The following is a 26,308-nucleotide window of genomic DNA, read 5'->3' as shown; positions in this document are numbered from 1 at the left end:
GAACCAGTTAATGTTTCAGGCCCAGGACCCTTCATGAGAATTGTTGAGTGTTTTTCTCTTTACACAGATGCTCTCTGACCTGCTGAGTGTTTCCAGTGTTTTTCTGTTTTTATTTCAGATTTCTCGAATCTGCAGGGTTATTTTTGATTGTCAGTACATCCTGTGAATTTGCTGTGGTGTTTGTCATGTTTCTTACATTGGCAGTGACTGCACTTTTAATAAAATCTATTTGCCTGGAGACCATCTGGTCACTTTGAGGTAGACAAATGTGCTATTTAAAGGTAAGTCTTTGATTTAAATGAATGTGAATGATTGTCAAATCCTCATACCACTATTCGGCAGCTTCAATTCAAATGTGTCTCCCAATAGCTGTCATTCAAGCTTACAGCTCTCACACAAAGGTAACAAACTGCATTTGACCCTCTCTACTAGGAATCTATTTTGAAAATTGACAGCTTTAATATTTTAGATCCAACTTGTACTGCAATTGCACAAATTATTTAAATACGTGTGAGTGTATTTGGCTGGTTAATATGCCGAACTTTTAAAGGATGTCCACATAAAAAAGTAACTATTTCCGCACCCCCTTTTTGAACTGGGATCGTAACGCAGCCCATTGAACAGCGCAGGGTGCATGGAACATGTTGTTCTTTCATGTTCAATGTATCCAGTGCACGTTTCCACTAGATGTCGCGCCACTGCGGTCTGTATGACTTCATTTTCTTTGCAAAGGGCGAACACCACTATATGCAGTTTGATTTAAAACTCTTTTATTAATCGTATTTCTTATTTGCAACAATTTCACGTTGCAATCGTCCACTCTGCATCTGTAATTAGTTTCTTGTTTTTCTTCTGTCTGCATGATTAATAACTTCCCTTTGAGCTCAGTGCAGTATTCCCTTGGAGCTGTTCCTGTTGTAAATCAGTGATTGACATTCAGCCCTTAACCACAGTCCGCGATTCCGCCCATATGCAGAGCTAAAATCTGATTCCGCCTATCCGCAGAGGGGCCTTTTCTCAAGAAAAAATGCCCCTTTCGGTGATTCAAGATGAATAAACGTATTAATGCAAATTTATGAATATTGCAGGCATAAATAGAAGCTGATAACACAATCTTAAAGCATGCATTGTCCATACATTTGGGAAATAATAAGGGTACTTATTTTCGCGCCAAATCGTGGGCTCCTCCCCTATGTAAATGAGAGGGGTTGGCACCGATGATTTTTTTTCCGAGTCCTTCCAATTTTTTTCAGATAATAATATCCAGCACTGCATCCAAGTTGCGCTGACAGACTTCTCTGTCAGCTCCGAGGGAATGATCAGAATCCAATGCAGGGCTTCTGACTCCTGGATCTGTTTAGATACGTACACTATATTTTAAGATATTGTGGAGTGTTTTCCTTTGGGGAAAAAAAAGCGCAGTGAAAGGTGAGGTTGCTTTCTTTGCTCAGTGTGATGGAAGACTATATTTTATTGCATGGGTGTGTTTTGTGTGTATATTTAAGTGGAATCTGGCTGGGTGTCCCCACATTCGTTAGACATGTAAAGAATGTAGGTCAGAGCATTTCATGCAGCACCGATCATACTGGCCCTGGAGGAATCTGCAGACTTAGCCCTCTGACTTCAACCAGTTTGGGCTCTAAACCCAGAAACGAATCGAACTTTCGATCGGAATGCCTTTTGCAAGGATGACAATTTAATCTTACCGATGCTCCGAGAGTGAGAGGTGTGTTTTCGGGGCGCCCTCGATAAGACGGTGATCTAACCTCCGGACGCAGCAACCCTCCCAACACCGGCAGATCCTTTTGTTAAATGATGAAAGTCGGCTCCAAGGGTCGAATTCAAAGCTCTCATCAGATTGCGGGACTGCTAATTTATCGCGGGAAAATAGCACTTTTGTTTTTCCACAGACACACAAAAAGAATTTTTTATTTTTTGAGACACCTAAGAAACTTAACATTTGTTTGTAAAACTCAATGGTAGTCGGTTCCCCACCGATAGTGTCTTTGCCTCCCACCCACCACCAAGTCCACTGTTCTGAAGCATTGGTGTCGAGAACTTGCCTCTGGTTTAGATGTGTCCCTGTACGTCTTGCTGAAGGGTCTGTGGGGGTTGTTATTGTTTGAATTTTGCTGTGGCATGCTTGTTGTTGACAATTTTTTTCATTTCATTTTCTCCCCCCCCCCCCCCCCGCCCAACCTCCTCCCGTTCCCTCATCATCATTCCAGATTGTTTGCAACAAAAGATGCCTGGGATCATGTCATCCAGCAGCACATCGTCGTCCACCTCCGGCTCTCCCCCTTCCTCCTCCTCCTCCTCCTCCTCCTCCTCCTCCTCCACCACCACCACCTCCTCCTCCTCCTCCTCCTCAGCCTCCTGCTCCTCGGCTTGCTGCTGTAGCCGCTCCGCCTTCTGCAAGAACTACGACCTGGAGTACGACTCCTACCAGCCCTACTTCTATCCGGACGACTACGGCCCCGAGGCGGACTTCTATCCGCCCAGCGAGGACATCTGGAAGAAGTTCGAGCTGCTGCCCACGCCCCCGCTCTCCCCGAGCAGGGCCGGCTGGTGCGGGGCGGCGGCTCCCGGGGACGAGGACTGGGTGTCCGAGTTGCTGCTGCTGCAGGAGGATGGAGAGGGCGAGGACGGGCAGCTGGCTTCGGAGGCCGGGGGCGTCCGCTGCTGCGGCGACAGTGTCGCCGCCAGGGACGGGGGGATTGCGGCGGGAGGAGGAGGAGGAACCGGCGGAGGGGGAGGCTGCACCGGCGGCAGCAAGAGCCTCCTGAACGCCATCGTGCTGCAAGACTGCATGTGGAGCGGCTTCTCGGCCCGGGAGAAGCTGGAGAAGGTGGTCAACGAGAAACTGCATGCGGCTCAGCAGGGCAAGGTTGCGGCTGCTGGCCCGGGAGCTGGTGCAATGGGCAGCCTAGCTGTCTCCGCAGGCGGGGCGTCCCCGGCCGCCTGTTGCCCCGCGGACGCAGCGGGCAGCAGCAGCAGATGCACCGCCCTGGGTGCCCAGGGCTCCGGCGGCAGACACTCCAGCCACGGCGAGCTCCAGCACCCCGCCTCCCAGTGCGTAGACCCAGCCGTAGTCTTCCCCTTCCCGCTGAACCGAGGCGCGGCTTCCCGGGGAGGGGCGGCGGCTGAGCCCGCCTCTTCGCTCGCCAGCTCCGGCAACGAGACCCCCAGCGATTCCGGTGAGTCTGCTCAAACCGGGAGGGTCGAGAAATACAAACCCGCTCGTGGGAGATGACTCCTGCTTTATCTTGCAATAATTGTGCCCATGTTTTTGCATGTTCAACGTCGGTTGTACTATATATTTTGCCAATCTGACCTGGGGGACTGGAAAGCCTGCTGGTGCACTGATGCAAATCATTCAGTAACGGCCTTTATTGACATCCATGAAGTGCCCAGTTTGCAGAAAGATTGTGAACCTACTGGTACAAATGCCAAACGCAAGTTTTAAAACTCCCATTTGGATTTGTTCGTGATCCTGTAACACGACACAGGTGCTGGCAGACCTCTCCAGTACTTGAATAATATAAACAAAAAAAAGGTTTTCCCACTTCAAATAAGGTGCCAGCCCCCTCCTGGGATTAACACTTCTACACCCCCCACGCACTGTTATTGGGTCGTCTTGTCAGCTGGTGACTCTTTCCCTTTTGGCGGGGTTGGGGGTTGGTCCGCACAGAATCCAGCAGCATTGCCAGATGACAAAGGTTTTAATCCACCACCGCAATTAAATGGCAGAAATGCTAATGAGTTCGGATGCAGTAAGTGGTGCCACTGCTTTCAGCTGCCACCTTCTTGTGTTAATTTCATCAGCCTGCCTGAATGGGGGCTTTCCTCAAAAGTGCTGCAGAGCCAACACTTGAATCAGTTTTGAATTACCAGACTGAAATTAAGCATTGTAAAATTGCCGTCTATAATTGACCCGAGTGCCCCAGTAGGCGGCAGTATACTTCAGTTGTCCTTAGTCCGAGAAATAATTTTTTGTTTACTGCTGTTGAAAATGCAACGATTTGTCTCATCTGCTTTTTTTGTAATAAATGAAGCAGATATTTCATTTTAACATTTCAGTAACAGGAATATACTTTATTTGGAAAAAAATACTACGTTTATGTTTTTGTCCTGGAGACTATACTTGGAATGAACGTGAAATTGGTAGGAAACCTACCAGATGTGATAGTTGCAGTACCTGAGTACCTTTTGTAGTGAAACAGCCCCATTAATCAAGTGTAATCTCAGAAGACCATGGGGAATGGAGTTCTTGGGATTCCAGAGCAGGGCTTTGAAATTCTGAAGTTCCATAAACATGCAATTAGCAAATTTAACCCCTGAGAGTTTTACTGAACCCAGGGATTTAGCATTTCAAAGAAGTGGAAGATTGGAAGCCAAGCGAGGAGGAGGAGGATAAAGTACCCCTGTGGCGTGCTCACAAATGCTGCCTTTTCCTGGAAGCTAATCTTGAGATGAATGTTATATTTCTGCAAGAATAAGCAGAATTACTTTATTTACTACCTTCAGATCATTAATTCGCATTCTATATCAGCAACATTGGAACCCATTGTGGTTTGAGTAGGAAGCCTTGAGGATAATATATGTGAAGTTGAGGCTATGTTTCTGTTTATTTGCGTATATCTTTCTGATTTAGGATTCATCAAGCAGAGAAAAAAAAACAGAATAGCCTCTTCCAAACCCAAAGAGTCACATAATTCAAATAAGATAAACCAGCAAGTGGTAGTGCAACCAGAAAATGAGTTAGATTGCTTTGAGCTTCAAAGCCAGATGGCCATGACTCAGAGAGGCTGCATGTGGTCTCCAGGCTGCTGTTTGGATAATTAATTATTTATTCACATAACTCCTGATATATTGAATGTTAGGAATGATTCCAGGCTCTGGTCATTTTGATTTATTTTAATAGTTTTCCTAGTTGACATAGTTCATGTTATAAAAAGATGAAAGAAATATATGGATCTGCTTTAACTTGGTCTTTAAATTTATGATCTCATTGTAATGTAATGTTTTTTTAAAAAACAAGCAATCTATTACAATGACAGTGAGCATTGCAGTGGTTAAACCCACACCTGCTGCTTGCAACTTCCTTTCAGCTCTAGTTTGTCCAGTGCTCCTCCCCAACAGCTATTTGCTAAATAATTGGTTTCACAGTTGTATAGAGCAACTCTACAAGGCAATTCCTCCTTCCTGAAGTAACTACCTGAAGCACATCTTTTTATTGCAGGATGGGAGTGTAATGCAAATCAGTAGTTATGATAGTAATACAATGGTTATGATTTTTATTGACCCCGTGTTCTTTGTTGTTTTGTTCCAACAAATAATTCAGTCACGGCTTTAAACTATTTGAACAACAGAAAATCAAAAAACAACTGAATCATGTGTCCTTAGATCCAGTTGAGTTTTTTTTAAACATCAGTTTTTGTACATTGATTTGAATAGCTTCTAAGTACAACAACATTTTTTGGAATGATGGTGGAGGTACAGTGTGGCCTTATTAATAAATGTCCAATTTTCTTTTGTTCCTATCTGATGTTTACACCTTTATCATTGGAAAAATCCTCTTTGATTAACTGTTCCAGATTTTTTAGGTGTGGGTGTGATTATGCTGTTTTTCCATGTGGAACTGCCCGTATAAACACTTCCTGTGTGGATGGAATTCACGCTGCCTAACTCATCAGCTGGACAGAGAAATAAAAACATTCTTAACCACCCCACCAACAGTTACAAGAAAAAGCTTATGGCTTTTGGAATATGCCAACAGTTGTTTGCCTTGTACTCATTACATCAACATACTCTGCCTTCTTGATTAAAGGAGACTTGATCTTTAGTGTTTTTTCCTTCTTGTTGAGTGTTGAGAGCTTCGGTATATCTTGTGTTACACCTGTTTTGCTCCAACTTGTTTGGATGCATAACTCTCCTGTTTTTTGACTCCTTCTGCTTTCAAACATTTACAGAGGAGGAAGAAGATGACGATGAGGAGGAAGAAGATGAGGAAGAGGAAGAAGAGGAGGAGGAAGAGGAAGAAATTGATGTGGTGACTGTTGAAAAGCGCCGGTCATCCTCCAGCAAGCACGTGACCACCCTTACTGTGACTGTACGCTCCCACAACTCTGGCTGCGGGTCATCGAAGACCCACAATGCCTCCCTGCTGAAAAGGTGTGCCCCCATACATCAGCAGCACAACTATGCCGCACCTTCGCCCTACACAGAGTGCGATGAGATGCCACCTCTGAAGAAAGTGAAGAGCGAGACCGTGCGCCTTGCCAAGCAGGTGGCCCCCCCCAGATCCAAGAGCGCGAGCCCCCGTGGATCCGACTCCGAAGACAACGAGCGGCGGCGCACTCACAACATCCTGGAGCGCCAACGGCGGAATGACCTGCGCTCCAGCTTCCTCACCCTGCGGGACCAAATACCTGAGCTGGTGAAAAACGACAAAGCAGCAAAAGTCATCATTCTGAAAAAGGCCACAGATTACGTGCGGGCTCTCCAGTCAGAAGAGCAGAAACTGTTGTTGGAAAAAGAGAAACTGAAAGCCAAGCAGCAGGTGCTGGTTAAGAGACTGGAAGAAATAAGGACTCGCTAGGCTAAAGGCTGCCCTAACTGGTTGAATGCCACTTTTGCACATTTTAGACGTCAAGAATGTTTCAGAATTTTTTTCTGGGTTTTCAATCCAGCTGCATTTAAACATAGACAAAATACTTCTAAAGCCTTAGAGGTACATGTATGTGTGAATGGAGATCATTTTTGAGAGGGCACACCGGTAGCCTATTTCAAAATCTATGTAAATACCAGTTTAACAATCGCCTTTTTCATGTGATGGTCTGGGTTAAGAGAAAAAAAAAGCCACAGCCTATGCTGCCGTTTTCTTGGACTGGAATTTTATACAGAATAATACCTCAACGTTTGAGGAGCATGAATTTTTCCTATAAAGACTTCTTGTTAATCCTTGTTATGTACTGTACTAATTCTTACACTGCCTGTATCCTTAGTGTGATGCTGATACATGACTAAATTTGATACCTATATTTTCGTATGAAAATGAGTTGTGAAAGGTTTGAGTAGATATTACTTTATCACTTTTGACTAAAATTTCTTTTGTACAGAAATTACTATATATGCCTTTTACCTAGCCTCTCTCTGTTTGTGTTGCTGTTGGGTTCCTAGAACTGGGTAATTGGCTGAGTTATGTGTTTTTCATTATGTACATATAGTGCTGCAACTTATAGCACTTTTGAAATACCTCAAGTTTATGAAAATAAATCCTATGAAACTAACTGCCTCATTTTGTTATGGTGCCTCTAGCCTTGGGACTGCTATCCATGAAAGATGGCTGAATGTGTTGCAAGATAATGAAGTCTCTCCAAAATACATCTGATGACTTCTGACAGGTAGATAGTACAATTTGGTTCATCATCCTAAACTGCCTAAAGTTAGTCTTAAATTGAACAAAGCATTTAAGTTGTTTCAGAGGTTTTATTAGCAGAAGTAAATGGTCAATCATTGCTGGGGAGGGGGTGGAGAGCGGTGCATATGTGTGTATAGTAAATGACGTTGGTGACTTGTGAGTGGAACATTTTATAATGACATCAGTCATGTGCGTAGTATCTTACAATGACATTGACATACAGACATCCATCCACTCTATTGGAAGAATGAGTGACAATGCAATTGTGGGGTGGGGGAATCTGTAATACCTAATTTATAAATGCTGCACCTATATAGGTTGTTCTATGGTTCTATATTTAAGATAGAGGGATATGTGGGAGGAAGGGGTTAGATAGTCTTAGGTGTGGTTTGAAGGGCGGCACAACATGGTGGGCTGAAGGGCCTGTATTGTGCCGTATTCTTTAGTTTTGTTCCAGATTGCTTTGCAGGCTAGTAGGGGTTTGTCAGGAGGAATGTCAATGTGTTCAATGATACGGTTAATTTATTTGAGAAAGGTGTCAGGTATGCCTATGTAAAATCATATTGGATGATTTTAGTAATGCATGTAATAGCAAGGGCTCAGAATGAGGCTACAAATTACTTACCTCATTTGCAGGAAGCTGGCTTTAAAGACTTGTAGCATCTTGTGCTCTCTGACGCAAACTGCTGATGTGTATTAAAACAAAGCACATCATTATTGTTCTGACTAGGTAACCAATTGATGACAAGTTTGGATTGATCACAGATTTATACTATGGTAGGTGATAGCTGTTATTTTAATAAATTTGCATGATTGGATTGCAGGGTAGAATTCTAAATGGCTGCTCTTAAAATCATCAGCAAAAAGATTGCTGTTTAACTGCACAGGTATTTTAGGGATATTGATTGCATTTTCTATTTTGACCATGGTACAACAATTGTGCGAGTATCGGGCAGACTGCTACTAAATCTCAGCAAATACCCTGTGTTTCCTGAATAGCTGACACCTGACACAACACTAGAACTGAGGTGAGGCAAAAGTTATCTTCACAAGTAAGATAAGATCTTTATTAGTCACATGTACATTGAAACACACAGTGAAATACATCTTTTTTGCGTGGTGATTTTTGGGGGCAGCCTGCAAGTGTCGCCACGCTTCTGGCGCCAACACAGCATGCCCATAACTTCCTAACCTGTACATCTTTGGAATGTGGGAGGAAACCCACACAGACACGGGGAGAATGTACAAACTCCTTACAGACTGTGGCCAGATTTGAAGCCGGGTCTCTGGCGCTGTAAAGCATTATGCTAACCACTATGCTATCGTGCCTGCCATGGTGTTTATTAGAACTCTGGGATTTTGTGCAACAATGACAATATGGCTTTTTATTTCAATAACGTGTGAAGGACAGTGCTTTCTGGCATTCTATTTTGCAACAGGTATATTTAAAATACTGCACATAGAACCATAGAACAATACAGGCCCTTCGGCCCACCATGTTGTGCCGTCCTTCAAACCACACCTAAGACTGAGGAAAGATCATCAACTCTCCACAGATACTGCCTGGCCTGGTGAGCATTTTTTAGTTGCATGCTAGGGGTGTCCCAAGGTCAATTCACATGGAGACAGCAGCTGTAGAGCAGAACGCATTAGGGCACCATTGGTTGTGGTGAATTTACCTCATCTGCAGCTGATCCCTGGAAAGCAAATGGATGAATTTTGGACAAAGGCATTTGGGTTTGATTGTACATCCTCTCATCATGAATAGATTTGACGATTGCTAACACACAAAACGGCTGCTTGGTGAACAAAATGGACGGCTTGTCCACAGCATAAGACATCAATCCTGGGAGAAGAATGAAAAAGTGGGAAGGGGAAAAAAAAGTAGTGTGAATGGGATGCATTGAGTGACAGCTGATAGGAAGACTTCTTAGTCAGTGGCATACAAGGCGTTAGTTACTGAGAAGACATATTCCTGGAAATCTTTTAATGTTGGGCCAATGTTGTTTCTACCTGCTTGATATTGATTGCAACATCGGGTCACTGTTACTCTGTAAAATAACTTGACTGAAAAGCCTGAGAGACCTCAACATGGATACTGAACCTAAGCTTCTCAAGTGTGTCCTAATTGTCAATGAGGAAAATTTCTTCCAGTTCTAGGCTGTAACACCATCTCCCCTATGATGAGCCACTACTTACCAAGTCAATGAACTCTTGCTTTTATGCGCCTTTTGAAGTTGTGCAGATAACATTCTTTTTTAGGCAATAGTATGGATTGAGAAACTTTATCACTGGTCTGTATTGTGATGATCACTTGTCTGTACAGGCAGTCCCCAGGTTACGACAGGGGTCTGTTCCTGTGAACTGTTGGTATGTTGGAAGTGAACAAAAAACAGTGTGTGGGAGAGGATCACAGAAACAGGTGTGATGAGAGAGTGAGCGGGCACGGGGAGAACAGCCGCCGGTCGGCCCCACAGGCTTAATGAGTGAGCAAGTGAGTCTGTTCAGCACTCCCAGCTCTGCTCGGTTTGACCCAGCCCCCCATTGTTGTGGTTCGGTGGGGGTAAATGTTGCAGTTCGGTGGGGGGGGGGGGGGGGGGGGGTAAGGGAGAGAAGGAACACAGAAATGCCCTGTTCCCACTTGGCAGAAGATGCCTGCAGCTCCGCAGCAGCCGACAAATCCATCCTGCTGGTCTCCCAAACATCCATTCGTATGTACCATTTGTCCATAAGATAATTTGAAATGTGGGAGGAAGCCGGAGCACCTGGAGGAAAACCACACAGATATGGGGAGAATGTAAAAACTCATTACAGACAGTGGCTGGAATTGAACCCGGGTCACTAGCGCTGTAATAGCGTCACGCTAACCACTACACTACTGTGCCCAGGTTACAATAGGCTTTTGTAATCTGGGGAGGACCTGTACTGTGATATCACTGGTCTGTATTATGATGATCACCATTCTGTACTGCGACAACACCTCTTGATTGTCTGGAATGCAACATTCAGTGCTGCTTGTTTAGGGAAGGAAAAGAGGGTTGCAGTTCCTATTTATCGTTCATTGATTCATACTTGTGGTGCATGTGGAGCAGATTTATTACTCATCTGACAATTTACAGTGACTATCATAAGAAACAGTGGCAGCCCACTTGGTCTCTTGCGGCTGCTCCAGAATTCAACAAAACCATGCCTGATCTTTTTCCTTCAAATATTGGCAACCAAGCATCATGAACCAGCTGGCCTTACCCCTGACCTTAGGGAATCACTGACAGCAGAATTTGAGGAGGTAGTTTTGTCTGCGTGAGTTATTGTGACATTCACACAAGGCAAGAAATACCATCTCCTGGGGCAGTTTCCCAGTTCCATGTTAACATCAGTTTACAGCCCTCATAATAGCAGATGGCAGAGACAAATGGTGTTAAAGGAAGTTTGCTGTTACTGAGTTTTAAAGCACCTTAACAGCAGATGGTTCAGAGACAGAATGCTGTTGAAGGACACAAATCATTTCTGCTCCACAATTTAAAGAACTGTTTTTTTGTTTATACTGAATCAAGAAACAACAAGTTCCTACCGAATGATTGTTGTTCTTGGGTTGCTTTTTATGTTGTGTTGTTTTAGTTTGAATTCTGGGATACCAACATCTGGTGGCCAGCAACCAGCCTATATGCTGCTTATCTGGTTCTTTATCCAATCTCCTACCAGTGAAAACGTTCAGGGCCGAGCAGAAAGAAATATGTAAAGGAGTAAAGAATAGATAAAACTGGGTGCCTGCCATGTCCTGTTGCCTGGAGGTTTCTTATATGGGCTGAAATAATTGCACTCATGTTAAGTATAAGCAAGTTCATCCAATGTGAGTGAGAAAGGAAGGACATTACAAGACAATTGGTCTCACCTTAGAGTGTGGAACTCATTTGTAGAAGCCATCGGAAGAGATGGGGCTGGACGCAAAGCCCAAAGCCATTGGTTTGATATGTAGGAGTGGGTTTGTGGCAGAGCAGGATACACTTGCCCAAGTCAAGTGGGAAAATGCATGTATATGCTCTTGGAAGATTTAATCCAAAAACAGCAGCTGGTAAACCACCAGTGCCATTCCCTAACATGTGCCAAAAAAAATGGGAACTTACCTTGGGTGCTGTTGTGCTTGCTGACTTGGCACAAAATGATAAAACATAACAGCTATGAAATGATGCTGTGCTAATACTCTCAGTGAAATTTTGAGAACAACATAATGTTATGTGTGAATGTGGTTCTCTTTTCTTATCAGCAGGAATGTAGGAGTGTCAGATCAGTGAAGTGTTTTATGAGTTGAGGTCAGTCTTTTACCAGTTTAAGCTCCTCATTTCACCATTCCACCTCTGCTCTCATTACCATGATAAAAAACACACCACTGCTCACTCTCAATGCCTGTGTATGATATACCTCATCCAAGCAGTGACACCGTGGGAGGAACTGAAGCCCAAGAAAGATGCGGGGTGTGGGATTTACTTTTCTACCACTGGTGTACTCCCTCTTCACTGATGAATAAACAACAAAGTTAGTTCTTTTAATTAGCTGCTATTGTACAAAAGTTTACAGAAGTAGAGACACATTGCTGACTACCTGTTGCTGCTGCAGAGCGGATGTAATGTAAGATAACTTGTTGGTGCCTATCTCAGTTACCTCAATGCTGCCAAGATCTGGCTTGCATGAAGACTTTTAAACACCCCACACCGTTTGTTGATGAAATATTTTTAGCTCCTCCCAAATGTGACAGGTGTTTAATTATATGATGATTGCAGGTCACTGCTTCCTTAAAGAGGTAACAACTTAATGAAAAGTCTGTTTGGCAAACCTTTTATTTATGTTTGGAAACACCTGGCATGACATGGCATCACAACATACCATTTCCACATGAAATCTTCATGACAAAAATATTGCATTTCTTTTGATTTTAAAAAAATCCCAAATAATTAAACCTCTAATTTTTTTTACGTGATCATTAGTGGTCTGTTATTATAAAGGTCTTGGATCACTTTTTGCCAGGTATCAGTAAATTATATTGCCCATATAATAACTAAAGTGCAAAGTTTCAAAGTTGCACAGTCACAATGAAATTGCATTCTAAGTTTAGTTGGATTTAGAAATACATCTCCAAATTTAGTATCCAGATCTTTCAACGCAGCAATACAATGATGTTTACCAAAAGAAAATATAGCTCAACATGAAACAAAGGTTCTGAATTATTGTCCAGATTTTATTTTTAAAGTTGTAGAAATAAAGCCTTGGAAGTGTGACAAGTAGTGAGCACATATATATTCTTTTTAAAGAAAAAACACATAACTTGAGGATTTGAGAAACAATGGATCGTTTTCCTTGCAGTTTGTTAGCTCATTGTTAGTCTCCGTCACCTTGGTAATGGCAGCTGCTGTTGACGGACAGGAATTGGCTCAGTTCCCTCAGTCGCCTGTCTGTTTGTGTTCAATACACGTGATCTGCAAGATAATCACACTCTGCTGTAGTTGGTGCCATGCCAGATCATGTTAATAAAAGAAGCACGAGGATAGTGTTTACCAACATCAGCCACATGGCTCCTTCTCTGCTTTGCCCCAGCTCAGACTCCACCGTTTCTGGAGGGTCATATGGAACAGTCGGAAAACTTGGAGAACCCTCATCCTTCAAGCAATGATGAGGACTCTGAGAAAATTCAACAATTAAAACATCAATACAGTCAAGTATATGCTCTGTATACACTGTGAAAATATTTTACTTTCTTTCATGAACAGAATTGAGAATATACTCATATATAGTCAACTTTGGCTTGAAGAGTGCATTGAAATAATCTTTAATAAACCAAAGAGATTACCAAAATTAGGCTCTTCGAGAGAGCATTTTGAGACAGGTTTCTCAAAATCTGTATTAAAGCTTACTGATTGAATGTTAATGTAAATGGATGCTTGATGGTCAATGCCTGTTTCATGCCGTATGTTTCTATAACTCCATTCTATTACTCTATGTACTGGCAATGGTTACCAAATTCATTTAAGAAATGGGTCACTTGGCATCCCTTAAGATAATGCAGATTTATTTATTTATTCTTTATGCAGTGCTGAGAATTAATCATTTAATAATTTCAGATCTTAGGTGTTTTGAGAATGAAAGAGGTATTTTGATTTGAATGCTACAAGAAAAAGAAATATTTTGTGCCCTTCTGATAGTGTCTCTATGAATGTTTATTCTTGCTGTAGCCCTGAATTTTGATCATTATATGTACCACTTACTGCTTCCCGTATGACAGATTTTTAGCTGTTTCTGTATACCTCTCAGTGACTGTTCATTTTTTAAAGTTCTGACTGTATTACATGGAATTTTCCAATTAAATAATTTCATATTGCTATTGTTATATTCAAAAATGCATATATTTTTACAATTTCTTTGTGGTTTAAACCATGCTTTAATGATGTGGAGAATGAATCTTATGTCCAATGTATAAGATCAATAATAGAGAAAGGCATCAAAAACTGAAATAAAAAATACCCAGCAGATCCTAAAAATGTGAAATACTCAGCAGGTCGAGCAGCATCTGCAGAGAGAGAAACAGTGCCAATGACATTAATCAGAAAAACAATTCAGCTGGGGTTTAGCTGGTAGCACTCTTACCTCTTAATCATTAGGCTCTGGGTCTAGAGACTTGGATGCAAAAATCTCAGTTGACACTCCAGTACAGCATTGAGAGAGTACCACATTATCTTTTGAAAGGATTGTTAAGCAAAGGATCTATCTGCCTTTACAGATAGATGTAAAAGATCTCATGATATTTTTCCAATTTGACCAATATTTATTCCTCAACCACCATTACTGAAAAAAAGGCTTCCCCTTTTCCTATCTTCAGTCCTGTAGAAGGGTCCTGACTGGAAACATTGACCGCCTGCTTTTCTCCACGGATGCTGCCTGGCCTGCTGAGTTCCTCCAGCGTCATCGTGTTTTTCATCTAGATTTCAGCATCTGCAGTCCTTTATTTCTCTTTCACCATCATTACTAACACTGGCTGTTCGTTGGAGCACTTTAGAGTATTTCCCCCATTACAACAGCTATTACACTTCCAAAATATTTCATTGGCTTTAAGGTGATTTGGAACATGTTGAGTCTGTGAAAGTACAGGTCTTTCCTTCACTTGCATTTCTTCAAATATTGAAGCAATCAGTACCCACGTGAAGCAAGCCCTGAATTATACTTAGGCTTGGACTGATAGGTATTGCATGGAAGATTTTGAACCACTTCCTTTTGAGGTGGTATTACTGTCACTGAAAGCCCAGCCATCAGTATCTGTGATCAACAATGATGAGAAATTGAAAATATAAATACTGTGGCTAGAAGAGGAGGTGGGGCTTGTGATTCTGCTCCTGTATCCCCAATTCCTTTCCATGATCTACAAGGGACAAGGCAGGAGTGTTAAGGAATACTCTTCTGGATGAGTAAATCTCTAACACTCAAGCAGCTTATCGTCTCCCAGGAAAAGAAGCCTGCTTGATCAGCATCCTATCCGCCACCTTAAACATTTATCTTTCCAACACTCAGGTACCGTTTTGCAATGTGTACTACCTATCAGACAGAACTCACATGTCTTAATCACTGTTCAGTCTGCAAGGCAACCTGGAGCTTCCGTTCACCTGTCACTTTAATTTTTTGCCCCACTTCCACTCTGACCTCTGTCTTCAGATTCCTACATTGCTCTAATGATGCCCAACGTAAGCTCAAGGAACGTTAAAGCCCTTGGGGCTTAATATTTAATCTAACAATTTTGGGAAACACACCCCTTTTTTTCTTCACAGATGTGGCAATACCTTTGTTTCAATTTATTTCTTTGCTTTTTTTTCCTGTCTCTTATTGATGGTTTTTAAAGTAATTGTCACCTTGACAACTCTGGTCTGCACCCTATCACAAACATTCCTTCTGTTCTCCTCACCTGTCACTTTCTCTGCAACTCAAAACCTGCTGTTGCTCACTTTTTTCATTTCTAATGACCGAAAACATTGACCTTCTTCCTCTCCCCACTGATGCTGCCTGATCTGCTGAGTACTTCTAGTGTTGTTCTTGTTCCAAATGCGAATGCATTATCCTTGTCCAGCTATCACAGTTTAGTTTGAAGCAATGTTCCAATCTATATCTCTGTACCATTTATGACATTAAATCAACATCCCTTCTCTGCTTGTAGTGATGAAGATATAAAAGCACATGGCATTATTCAGAAAAGAGCTGGGGAGTTCTTCCCAATGCCCTTGTCAACACTTATCCCTAAACTAACAACCCCAACATCAGATTATTTCTGTTAATGGCACTGGCCTTCTCATTTCTGGCTACTTGTCCATCCTGCTTTCCCTTGACCAATTCTTAAAGTCTTCTTTTTGCCTTGCTCCCTCTCTTTTAGGATATTCCTCTTAGTTTACTTCTCAGCTTCCTTGGCACAATGTCAATTTTTGTTTGTACTTTTGTGAAGAACGTTAGGATATTTTCTGACTTTTAAGGCACTATATAAGTGCTTCTTGTTGATAATACATTAGTGGCTCATTTTCACACCTAACTCAATTTGCTTTCTGATATCAGGTTTCATCCCCATTACCTCCCCCACAAAAAAAACAGAGTTTGTGTTAAAAGGTCAATGTGACCACAGAAAGGGGAAGCAAGACTCCAATTCAAGGCCTAGCATTTATGGTTGTTTTAATCCCAGGTACTTTTCATTGAGACCCATCTGGCAATGATCAAGTATTCTACATTCAAAGGCTAGTCATTCAGAAGAAGTTACAAGATACACATGAAAGGGGGCAGATACAGCAATAATTGATGGAAAACACCATGGTGCAACTCACAAACTGATGTACATTTTACATAGAGTAGTGAAATATGTTCATTCAACTTTAAATGATCTGGAGAATTTCTTTCTGAACTTAAGGAGAAGATGGTAAAAGCCAAAAGTCTGAGTGGATATTATTTGATAAAATGCAGATTTATTTTCAAGGCAAGCTACTACAATATATACACCATGTTTGCAGATTTTGGGTAACATAGCTGACATAAGGTACGCATCTCAATTATCCATTTCCAGAGAACCAGGCTCAGGTTGTTAAAGGTTAAACCTGAGTTCCTGAATGTGTGCTATATTACATCCTGATCAAGGTCCTTCTCTCCCAAAGGCTCCCTGCTTTCTTTTCCACAAAGTAGGATAGCTAATAGTTAGTCACCAGGCAATTGACAAGCATAAGTATGATTATCATTAAATGGACAGAAGTTACCACGGGGACCACATGAGCAATATAATGAGCAGCACAACGTAACCTAGGTTCTGTACCTCATTAGCTTCATGCTTTTAATGCTGACGTGTATATACACTTTCCTGCTGAACACTGGTTCCTCCAATTAGAGGTGTTGGGGTTCTATTACATTGCTCATCTTTTTACAGATGAATAGTCCTTCATGTTCAGTCTTCAGATGACTCTTTACAGCAGCTGTCATATCTACTCCTGGACCTTTCTCACTGAAGGTGCATGCCCACCCCCTGGGCAAAGTGGTGGTACAACCCAAATTGAGCAGTTTGCAATATGCCAAACTCTCTTTAACATTCCAGCATGCCTTTATATTAGATTCATTCATCCCGTTTTAGGGGAGATGTGATCTACTTGCTGAGAGCCAGCAAAGGTAGCAGGACCATAAAGATGTAGCAGTCAGTGCTGGATGTGGATGTGCAGTGCTTTATGTTTATGTTTTTCTTGTGAATGTTGCTTATATGATGCTATGTGCCTGTGATGCTGCCGCAAGTAAGTTTTTCATTGCACCTGTACATAAAATGTACTCGTGGAAGTGACAATAAACTCGACTTTGACTTTGGTTTTGGAAGTCAAGCCTCAATGAAGTGGATGCAGCGCTGCAAAGAAATGCAGTGACATGACACATGACATATCAATGGATTCTCCTTTAACTGCCATATTCCACCAACAACACTATGAACCTCACGCCTTGCTCAATGACCCACAGTCTCATTACTCATGTGCCTACAATCACTGCTATGAGAAGGTACCCAACATTCAGTCAATCCATTGCACCTTGAGCAATCAGGTCTCACAATATGCACACGCTGCCTGCTTTTGAACTACGGCATTTACATCCCACATGTGCTCATTGAATGACCCTCGCTAACACGTTATACCTTCCTCTTGCAGGAGGAGGTTACACATAATTGGCGACAGCAGGACTGCGACCAGCAGTATCCCCTTCCCAATGGAGGAAACGATACTCACTGCAATTGGAGCCACCACTATGGAGAATGCAGTCAACTGGGAACCAGCAACGATTCAAGATGAGGCTATTCTTATTTCCCATTTCCTCTTCATTACACAATATCTAATAATTTCCATGCCCTTTCCCTCTGCCTCATTACCATCCTACCATCAGATTCCCAAGAACTGCAACTGGACCAGGCTGTGGAAGGAGGGAAAAAAAAGAGTGGAGCTAAAGGTATGCAGTCACTCACATTAACACCTGCGGACACCTGATTAGGTGTCAACATTGTATAATTTAGAGGATAATCTCGAGGCAATATCTGCACCTGGTGAGACACCTGGCACAAGTGGCTCTCAGCCAGGCAAGGGAAAGGAGAACACAGGTGTCAGTTTACTGAAGGGCGAGGTTGCATGGGAGTTCTGTTGTAGAGGGTTACTCTGAGGACTAATGGAGAAGTTCACTCCCTCCTGATAATGGGACTGTTTGTGGGATATCTGAAGTGAAATTGCCTATTGTCCTTGTCTGGTGCAAACACATCTTCACTGCAACCATTCATTAGCAAGGCAATTACTTACCTCAGCACCTGGAATACAAGGTTTCAGAATAATTTTAAACTGATACAGGTTCACATTCACTTAAAACTTACCTTATTATTGCAAGTAATCTCCAAAGAAAATGTCCAAACTTTCCACCTCAAGACAGTACTTTGCCATCCTCCAAGGTACCATTTTATGTGCTGTTGAAAGCTATAAGATTAGAAGATAATTTTCAAGTTTCACATGGATTGACCTTGTCCACAGAAACCATTGTGATGGTTGTAGGGAGAGGGTCTAGGAATTTTTTTACTTACTGAAATGGTGTGTAGGGGACCTTGGCCAATTTCATGCAAGATTGAGTGAGAGCAATGTTGTAATATGCACAATGTTCTGTGCCGTGCTCATCAGGAAGGATGTGCAAAAAACCCATATAGTAGATCATGCTATATGATCTCCTACCACTGCACCAGCTCTTAAAGCAGCAGCTCCCAAGTGGGCTGATTTTTGTTCAGGTTACAGTGGGTGACTAGAATGGGAATTGTGCATCTCCAAAGAACAAGGGGAATCTGGGGCAAGCAGTGTTGTTGTCTGGAGCCTCTCCACATCCTCACCAAGAGCTACCCGGGAGCTGGACATCGCGACAAACCTTGAAGGTTCCTGGTGTCACTTCACTGCTATGCTGCATGATTGACATTCAAGAAGGGAAGATCACTTTAAGTTATGATGTTGCAAATCTCAACTCTGTGGTTAAGGTCTAATCTTGCATTAGAGGCCTATGCCTTTCATGAAGCATGAATTTGCACTAGAGTATCAGGATGCAATGTCTATTGTGCATTGTATGCCAATAATATGACTGCAATGTGCCAAGTAAGATCACGCCACAATTTCCTGAGGAGCTCCTGTCGGCATCTAACAAACAGGTCAGTTAAAACTACTACTGTGCAAGGTATAAAAATAGAATTTCTAACCCAGAGAGACTGCAAGCTTCAAACAGAATTCTACTTACTAAGCTTAATGGGCTATTCAATTAGGTTCTCAATGTCATAGTACATCACGTATGAAGAGCAATTTAAAGGAGATTTGTATGAAAACTATCCATGCCAACTATCATAATCTTAGTTAGGCAGGACCATGTGGTGTATGAAAGCTTCAACCAATGTAGCCAATGCCACTCCATGTAGATTGGTTCATCCTATCGGCTCTTGGATCAGAGGTTATCTTGCTATGACATCATCTAGAAAATAACAAATCTTGTTCGTTATTGCAGGCGGCTCACAGTCTGTTTGAATATGAACAGCAACAGACTTTAAAACATTTGGGATCATATGCGTAATTGCACATGGTTATGGATATTTCAAACCCACTCTGTCAATCTTCCTAATAACCCTTTTGATCTCACAACATGTTGCATCATTTTCCACATTCACAACAACTCTTGATTGCTATAAAGAGGCTTCAAAAACCATCTTAACACCCTCTAATTTTGCCTAAGAAGACTCCTTCCTTTCTATAGTTTCTGGAAAGGTCAGCTTTCTGTAGATGAAGGGACAGCAGGCTCTCTGATTTCAGCTTGTTTATGTGGCTGAGGCAAGGACATCGTTGGCCACATTATCTGCTGCTATGACTGCTCTATTGGCAGTCATTGCAGATTTAGCCTCGGGCATTGTGATCAGCAATAACCTCCTGGTGGCAGAGCGCTTGGCTCAAATGTTAGCATCACAGAAGCTGCCAGCATCTCTGACTGGACAGACCTTGTTTGTTTTGTAGTCTTTATCCTGCTTAAGGTAACCAAGAGGCACTCTCTTAATGGAGAAAGGAATTGGGCAGTGCTACAAAATTTTTCACTAACTTAGAATAATTCTATCTTACAGAATGCAGAAGAGTAGTTCACGTTTTAAGAGCCACATGGTCAGTTCCTATTCTTTCCCTGATGCCAAACTGACACTTGATTAGCGAGCTTCTGAAAGGATGTAATGTGTACTGCTGCCTTAAAAACTTTCACCAACTTGGAAGACCAACCATAACAAGTAATGAATGGGGTCATCTAAGGATTTACCCATGATTTTGAAGATCCCTTGGCAATCAGCATTGTACAGCTTTGAAAGAATCTGCCCAAATCACATTGGGCAAAGCCTAGACTCTTAAATGGTATCTTCACCCAAACAAGACTGGATAAAAAGCCTTGCACTCAGTGGAGAATGGGGGAGCTAACAAGCAACTGAGTTTGTTAATAAACTGGATGGAATGATCCAAATCTATCAACACTCCACTCACCAAATCAAATATTTATCCTATAATTCATCCAAATAAAATAACAGAAACAATAAAAATATACAGAAATTACAATTTGCTGATTGGAAACAATTTTGCATTGACGTAAGGTAATCATTAGCTACCAATGCAAAGTTAGAGACCTAGATTTAATTCTATAATTTTATATTTCTTATGTTGGTTGCAGGTGAGTTCTGGTGCTTGATGAAACTTTGAAACCCCAAAACAAGGGGAGCTCTCCAAGGTCACAGATACCACCATCCCACATAACCAACCTTACCATCATTCTTTCCCAAAACCCCAGCACCCACTGTTGTCACAAGGCCAGTGGCAACTTACTGGCCCTGTCTGCTTGGACAAGCAACATAAATGTTCAGAAACACTACTCAGAGTGTGTGTTAAAATGGCCTCTTCTTTTAGTTAGTAACAGACAAGAATGGATAGAAGAGGTTTCCAATGTCCTCACTTGATATCTACTGGGAATGGCTTGGTAGAGTGAGCAAGGAAAGATGCAATTGAGTTTGACTTTACTTCAAGTCGAGTCAAGTTTATTGTCATATGCACATGTACATGTATGTATGGGTGCAATGAAAAACTTACTTGCAGCAGCATCACAGGCACATAGCATTAGAAGCATAGCATTCACAAGAATAACATGAATTAAACATGGATTATACTAAATTATACAAGAAAGGACACAATTAAAAAGAACAAAGTCCATTGTAGTGCAAAGTGGTTAAAGTGGTCATAGTGTTGCTATATTGAGGTTGTGCCAGTTGGTTCAAGAACCAAATGCTGAAGGGAAGTAGCTGTTCTTGAACCTGGTGGTGTGGGACTTCAGGCATCTGTACCTTCTTCCCAATGGTAGTTGCGAGAAGATGTCATGGCCTGGATGGTGGGGATCTTTGATGATAGATGCTGCCTTCTTGAGGCAGCACCTCATGTAGATTTAGCATAAAGTAGAGGTAAGAAAAGTGTAGAATAGTGTAGAATAAGTGAAGGCACTTATCATTTAACCAGTATCATTGTTTAGCCATTTATTCCATTGTTGTTTGATGCCTTGTACTACCATGTCCTACTACCATACAATGGATGACTGCTCTTTACTAGCACCTCATTAGCTGTGAAGAATTTCGGGGTGTACCTATACCACGAATGGAGAAATTCTTCCCTCTCCAAGTGGGTAACAACCCACGATCAGAACCATACTCTGTGCCCATGTATGTCTCAATCCAAACAGTCCTGTATAATTGCTAATTATAGGACAAATATTTGATTTGGGGAATACATCTACCATTGAACAACTTTTTCCACTTCTCATTTCACAATTTTCAGGAATGTTGATTGAATAGTTTTTATCTCCTGTTTAGGTTATCTGATGATCATCTTGAGCTGTTGGAGCATATCTTTAAACTTTTTTATGTTTTCATTGATGAAATTATCTATTTTGCTCATGTTCTGTGATCCATCAAATGAGTCTCATAGCAATGTCATGGACTTTACAGTAACTTTCTAAAATTAAGGAAACCATTTGCCTTGCTACATACTTAGTCCATTAATTAGTGATTCCATTTAGAAGCTATATGAAGTATCCTGTCAGCTTTACAAAGATATATGAAGGAACAGCTTTGAAAAAACACTGATTGAATGATGGCAGTCTTAATTTTCCCCAGAGCAATGCCAATACTAATCTTTTTAATCACATTTTTTGAATGCACCATCATCTGAGTGAATGCATAATTGGGATTACTCCTGTATAGTTTGTGTTATTATGACTGTAGCATAATCACAGACACAGAACAATCAATAGAGAATTGTTTAGGTATTATTGTAATTCCAATGCTCTGATTAATGTTCACAGCCTGCTTACAAAACAGAACCGTGCAAGCATTCCCAGAGAGCAATTATGGAATTAATAATCAAACATCAAATTTGATGCAAAATTCTTAAAACAAAACCATTGTTATTTTTAAACATTTATTTTGTTAATTCAGACTCACAGTTAAATGAAATATTCATTACAATAATACTGAGAATGAGAGTTATACCTGGTGCAGAGTGTGAAGGGTTAAGGAAGAATCTGATAGAGATTTTGAAAACAGTGTAAAGTAAATACAAGTTCAGAAGGTTCATTTCCACTCACTGAGAAAACAGTAACAAGTGGCACATAAAGTTCAGAGCTATCAGCAGAAGAATGAAAGGGAAGATGAAAGTTAAAATCAACATGATTATCTCACTGGTGTGAAGTTGCATTGTTCCTGCCTCGTATTATATTATGTTCACCAAATATCAGATTCACAAAGGCTCCCACTAAAGTATGACATGGTTCTGAATGAAATTAAAGCAAATATAAGATAGGATATCTTTATTAGTCACATGTACATTGAAACACACAGTGAAATGCATCTTTTGTGTAGAGTGTTCTGGGGGCAGCCCGCAAGAGTCGCCATGCTTCCGGTGCCAAAATAGCATGCCCACAACTGCTTACAGACAGCGGCCAAAATTAAACCAGGGTCACTGGCGTTGTTATAGCGTTACGCTAACCAGTACGCTACCCTGCCTGCTCAATGACATGATCAAAATGTCACCACTTCATTTTGTTGATATCCACAGAGCTACTAAGAAGAATGGCCAATCGACATCACCACTAATTTTAATCTTTTTGGGAGGCAGGAAGATGAATGCTGCTCTAGACGCTGCTGGGAATTATTTGGCCTTCCCAGCAATAGAAGATTCGACTTATTTGTTATCCATGATCATTGTCAAAAGTTACATCATCATGCAGCACCGTGTGGTGCTTTTACTGTAGGAACGCTTTCCATCAGAACATGGATAGTCAGGGCTCACTTGGGAAGACAGAGTATGATATCTGAGGAACTGCTTTCCAGCAATGGCAAACCTCCTACCTCCTACTCCAAAAGTATTACTCACACTTATGTAGCACATATCACAACTTCAGGATATACCAGAACACTCAATAGCCAATGGGTTACTTTTGAAATGTGGCCTCTGTTGTAATGAGAAAACACAGTAGCCAATGTGAAGTTCCAAGCTTCTACAGATCACAGTCTGACACTGAGTAAGTGATCTGTGTTCAGGGGTTGGCTGGAACATAAATTTGGCTAGCGGACTTTGAGATGACTCACTTACTTTCTTCAAAAACAACTGTGAGATCTTTGAGCTTATCCTTAGAGAGCAGGCAGCCTTTCAGTTTAATGTCTCAGCTGAAAGTTATGACGTCCAACAGTGATCCTCCTTTAGTTGTTACTGCACTGGAGAGTTAACATTGACTTCCGCACTCAAGTCTCTGAATGGGAGTTGAAACAACTTTCAGATATGGAGGCCAAAATGCTACCAGCTGAGCTGAAGCTGCTGCCTTTGTTATAGTGACTTTAGGTAGACCATGACTTCGGAACATGCAAGAGGACAGGGATCACTTTTGCTCGGTAAGGCTATGAGCTTTGGGCCAGGTTTGAGGTTTTTGACTTTTGAGCACTTTTGCAGATGACTGAAGGCTGTGTTAGTGCACTAAAGGAGATGGTGAATTTCATCATTCATCTCTGCTTTCGCCGACTGTGACTCCAGTGATATGGGAAATGATCCACATTTTCCAGAGTCTTGTCATTGACCTTTATTGTCAGAGACCAGTGTCGTACTGTGGGTAGACCATAAGATATAGGAGTACAATTAGGCCATTCGGACCATCGAGTCTGTTCTGCTATTCAATCATGGCCAATATTTTTTTCAGTGCCATTCTCCCATCTTCTCCATGTAAGCTTTAACCCCTTTACTAATCAAGAACTATCAATCTCTGCCTTTAATACACACAATGACTTGGCAACAAATTCCACAGATTCACTATCTTCTGGCTGAAGAAATTCCTCCTCCTCTCAGTTCTAAAGGGACATCCCTTTATCCTGAGGTTCTGCCCTCGGATCCTAGACTCTCCTACTAATGGAAACACCCTCTCCATGTCCCCTCTATCCAGGCCTTTTAGAATCCGAAAGGTTTCAATGAGATCCCCCTCATCCTTCTGAACTCCATCAAGTACAGACCCTGAGCCATTAAACACTCCTCATACATTAAGCTATAGGTGTAGATTACTAGGCGACCTTTGTTTAGTGGAGACTAAGTGTCAGGCCCATTCATTCCAATGAGCTGGCAGTGACTTGGAGCTCAACCTCTAAATGTGTACATGTACACATGTTGCCTGATTACTGCAGCTTGGTGACTGAACTTGAAGTGACTTTTGTTCTGGAGTGGAGGTTCAATAGTTTGAATGGCTTCCCTTTCTTCTTATAGAATAGTGGGAAGCTTAGCTTGTGGAAGGTGAGGTTCAGCATTGCTGACAGATAAAACCTATACCACCTCAAGACTTCCTCCAAATCTGCTGACAGGATAGGCAAATATCACTGTCCTTCCCCAGGCCAATGTTCCCAGCATTAAGACCCAAATTACATTCAATTTGCTTCAATGGGAGGCTGCATCACTCACAGTCACTGCAAGAGATTACCAGGTGGACAGAGGAAGCAATTCAAGGATGTTCTCAATGCCTTCTTGGAAAAAGTGTAACATCCCCACTAACTCTTTTGTCCATATCCATTTAAACGTAGGAGCGTTCAGGATGATATTGAGAACCTTATCCATTCATTGAAAACCTGCAGAAGCCCAGTCTAAACAACAGAAGGAGTGCACCACCTGCCAAGTTATGCATCACCCATCCTGTCAAGCACCTGCAGCTCATCAGCAACCTCTGAATCCACAAAATTGGAATGGAAGCAAGTCATCCTCAATCCCTATAGAAAGGAGGAGCTCTTCAGCACAGTAAAACACAGGAATGTTATTGCAGAAGAGTTGACACTGACCCAGATGGAGAGCTATTACGATAATAAAAATAGAAAATACTGGAAATGTTCATGTCATGCAGCATCTGGGAAGGAGAAACAGAATGAATCTTTTAGGCCATAATTCAAAAAAGCTGTACATGCTGGAACTCTGAAATAAAAATAGAAAATGCTGCAAACACTTAGCAAGTCAGGCAGCAGCTGTGGAAGGACAAACAATGTTTCAGGCTGAAAACCTTTGTTAGAACTGAGAAAGAGAAATAAAAAGGATCAAATTTGAGTTTCAACGTTGAGTTTATTGTCATGTGCACAAGTACATGTATGCACAGGTGCAATGAAAAACTTGGTATTAAGTTACACAGATGCTGCCTGACTTGCTATTGGTATTGGTTTATTATTGTCACTTGTACTGAGGTACAGTGAAAAACTTGTCTTGCATACCATTTGTACAGATCAATTCATTACACAGTGCATTGAGGTAGTACAGGGTAAAAACAATAACAGAATACAGAGTAAAGTGTCACAGCTACAGGGAAGTGCATTGCAGGTAGACAATAAGGTGCAAGATCATAACGAGGTAGATTGTGAGGTCAAGAGTCCATCTCATCGTAGAAAGGAACCATTCAATAGCCTTATCACTGTGGGATAGAAGCTATCCTTGAGCCTGGTGGTATGTGCCCTCGGGCTCCTGCACCTTCTGCCTGATAGGAGAGGGGAGAAGAGAGAATGACCTGGGTGACTTGCTGAATATTTCCCGCAATATTTTTTATATATAATTAATGTTTCCACAGAAGGAAGATTTTTGGGTAGATGACTTGGTCAGGGTTTTAATAAGCCAATTAATAGAAAGTATAGAGGAAAGGAATGGAGAAAAAATTGAAACTAAATTGTTGATGTGAGGTATAGAAGCTAGCTTGCCCCACAGATTATGCCAATGCTTGAGGAATTGTACAAAAACACAACAGATGAAGAGTGGTGTCAAT

At 41.7% G+C, this 26,308-nt stretch overlaps 1 protein-coding gene across 2 annotated transcripts; it reads left to right on the top strand.

Annotated features, from left to right (window-relative positions):
* The first annotated feature begins 1,283 nt into the window (after nucleotides 1–1,283).
* Nucleotides 1,284–7,292, top strand: mycn (MYCN proto-oncogene, bHLH transcription factor). Of its 2 annotated transcripts, none has more exons than XM_052024674.1 (3): nucleotides 1,284–1,428; nucleotides 2,229–3,197; nucleotides 5,973–7,292. In XM_052024674.1, exons 2-3 carry the CDS (start codon nucleotides 2,246–2,248, stop codon nucleotides 6,599–6,601), a joined length of 1,581 nt encoding a protein of 526 aa, XP_051880634.1. In that variant the 5' UTR covers nucleotides 1,284–1,428; nucleotides 2,229–2,245; the 3' UTR covers nucleotides 6,602–7,292. The 2 variants fall into 2 exon arrangements, with proteins under 2 accessions (XP_051880634.1, XP_051880633.1); XM_052024673.1 differs by lacking the exon at nucleotides 1,284–1,428 and adding an exon at nucleotides 1,869–2,084.
* The last annotated feature ends 19,016 nt before the right edge of the window (nucleotides 7,293–26,308 follow it).

The sequence above is a fragment of the Pristis pectinata genome, chromosome 10 (genome assembly GCF_009764475.1).
Source record: "Pristis pectinata isolate sPriPec2 chromosome 10, sPriPec2.1.pri, whole genome shotgun sequence".
In the NCBI taxonomy this organism is placed as follows: Eukaryota; Metazoa; Chordata; class Chondrichthyes; order Rhinopristiformes; family Pristidae; genus Pristis; species Pristis pectinata.
This window is presented reverse-complemented; position numbering and strand designations above follow the sequence as displayed.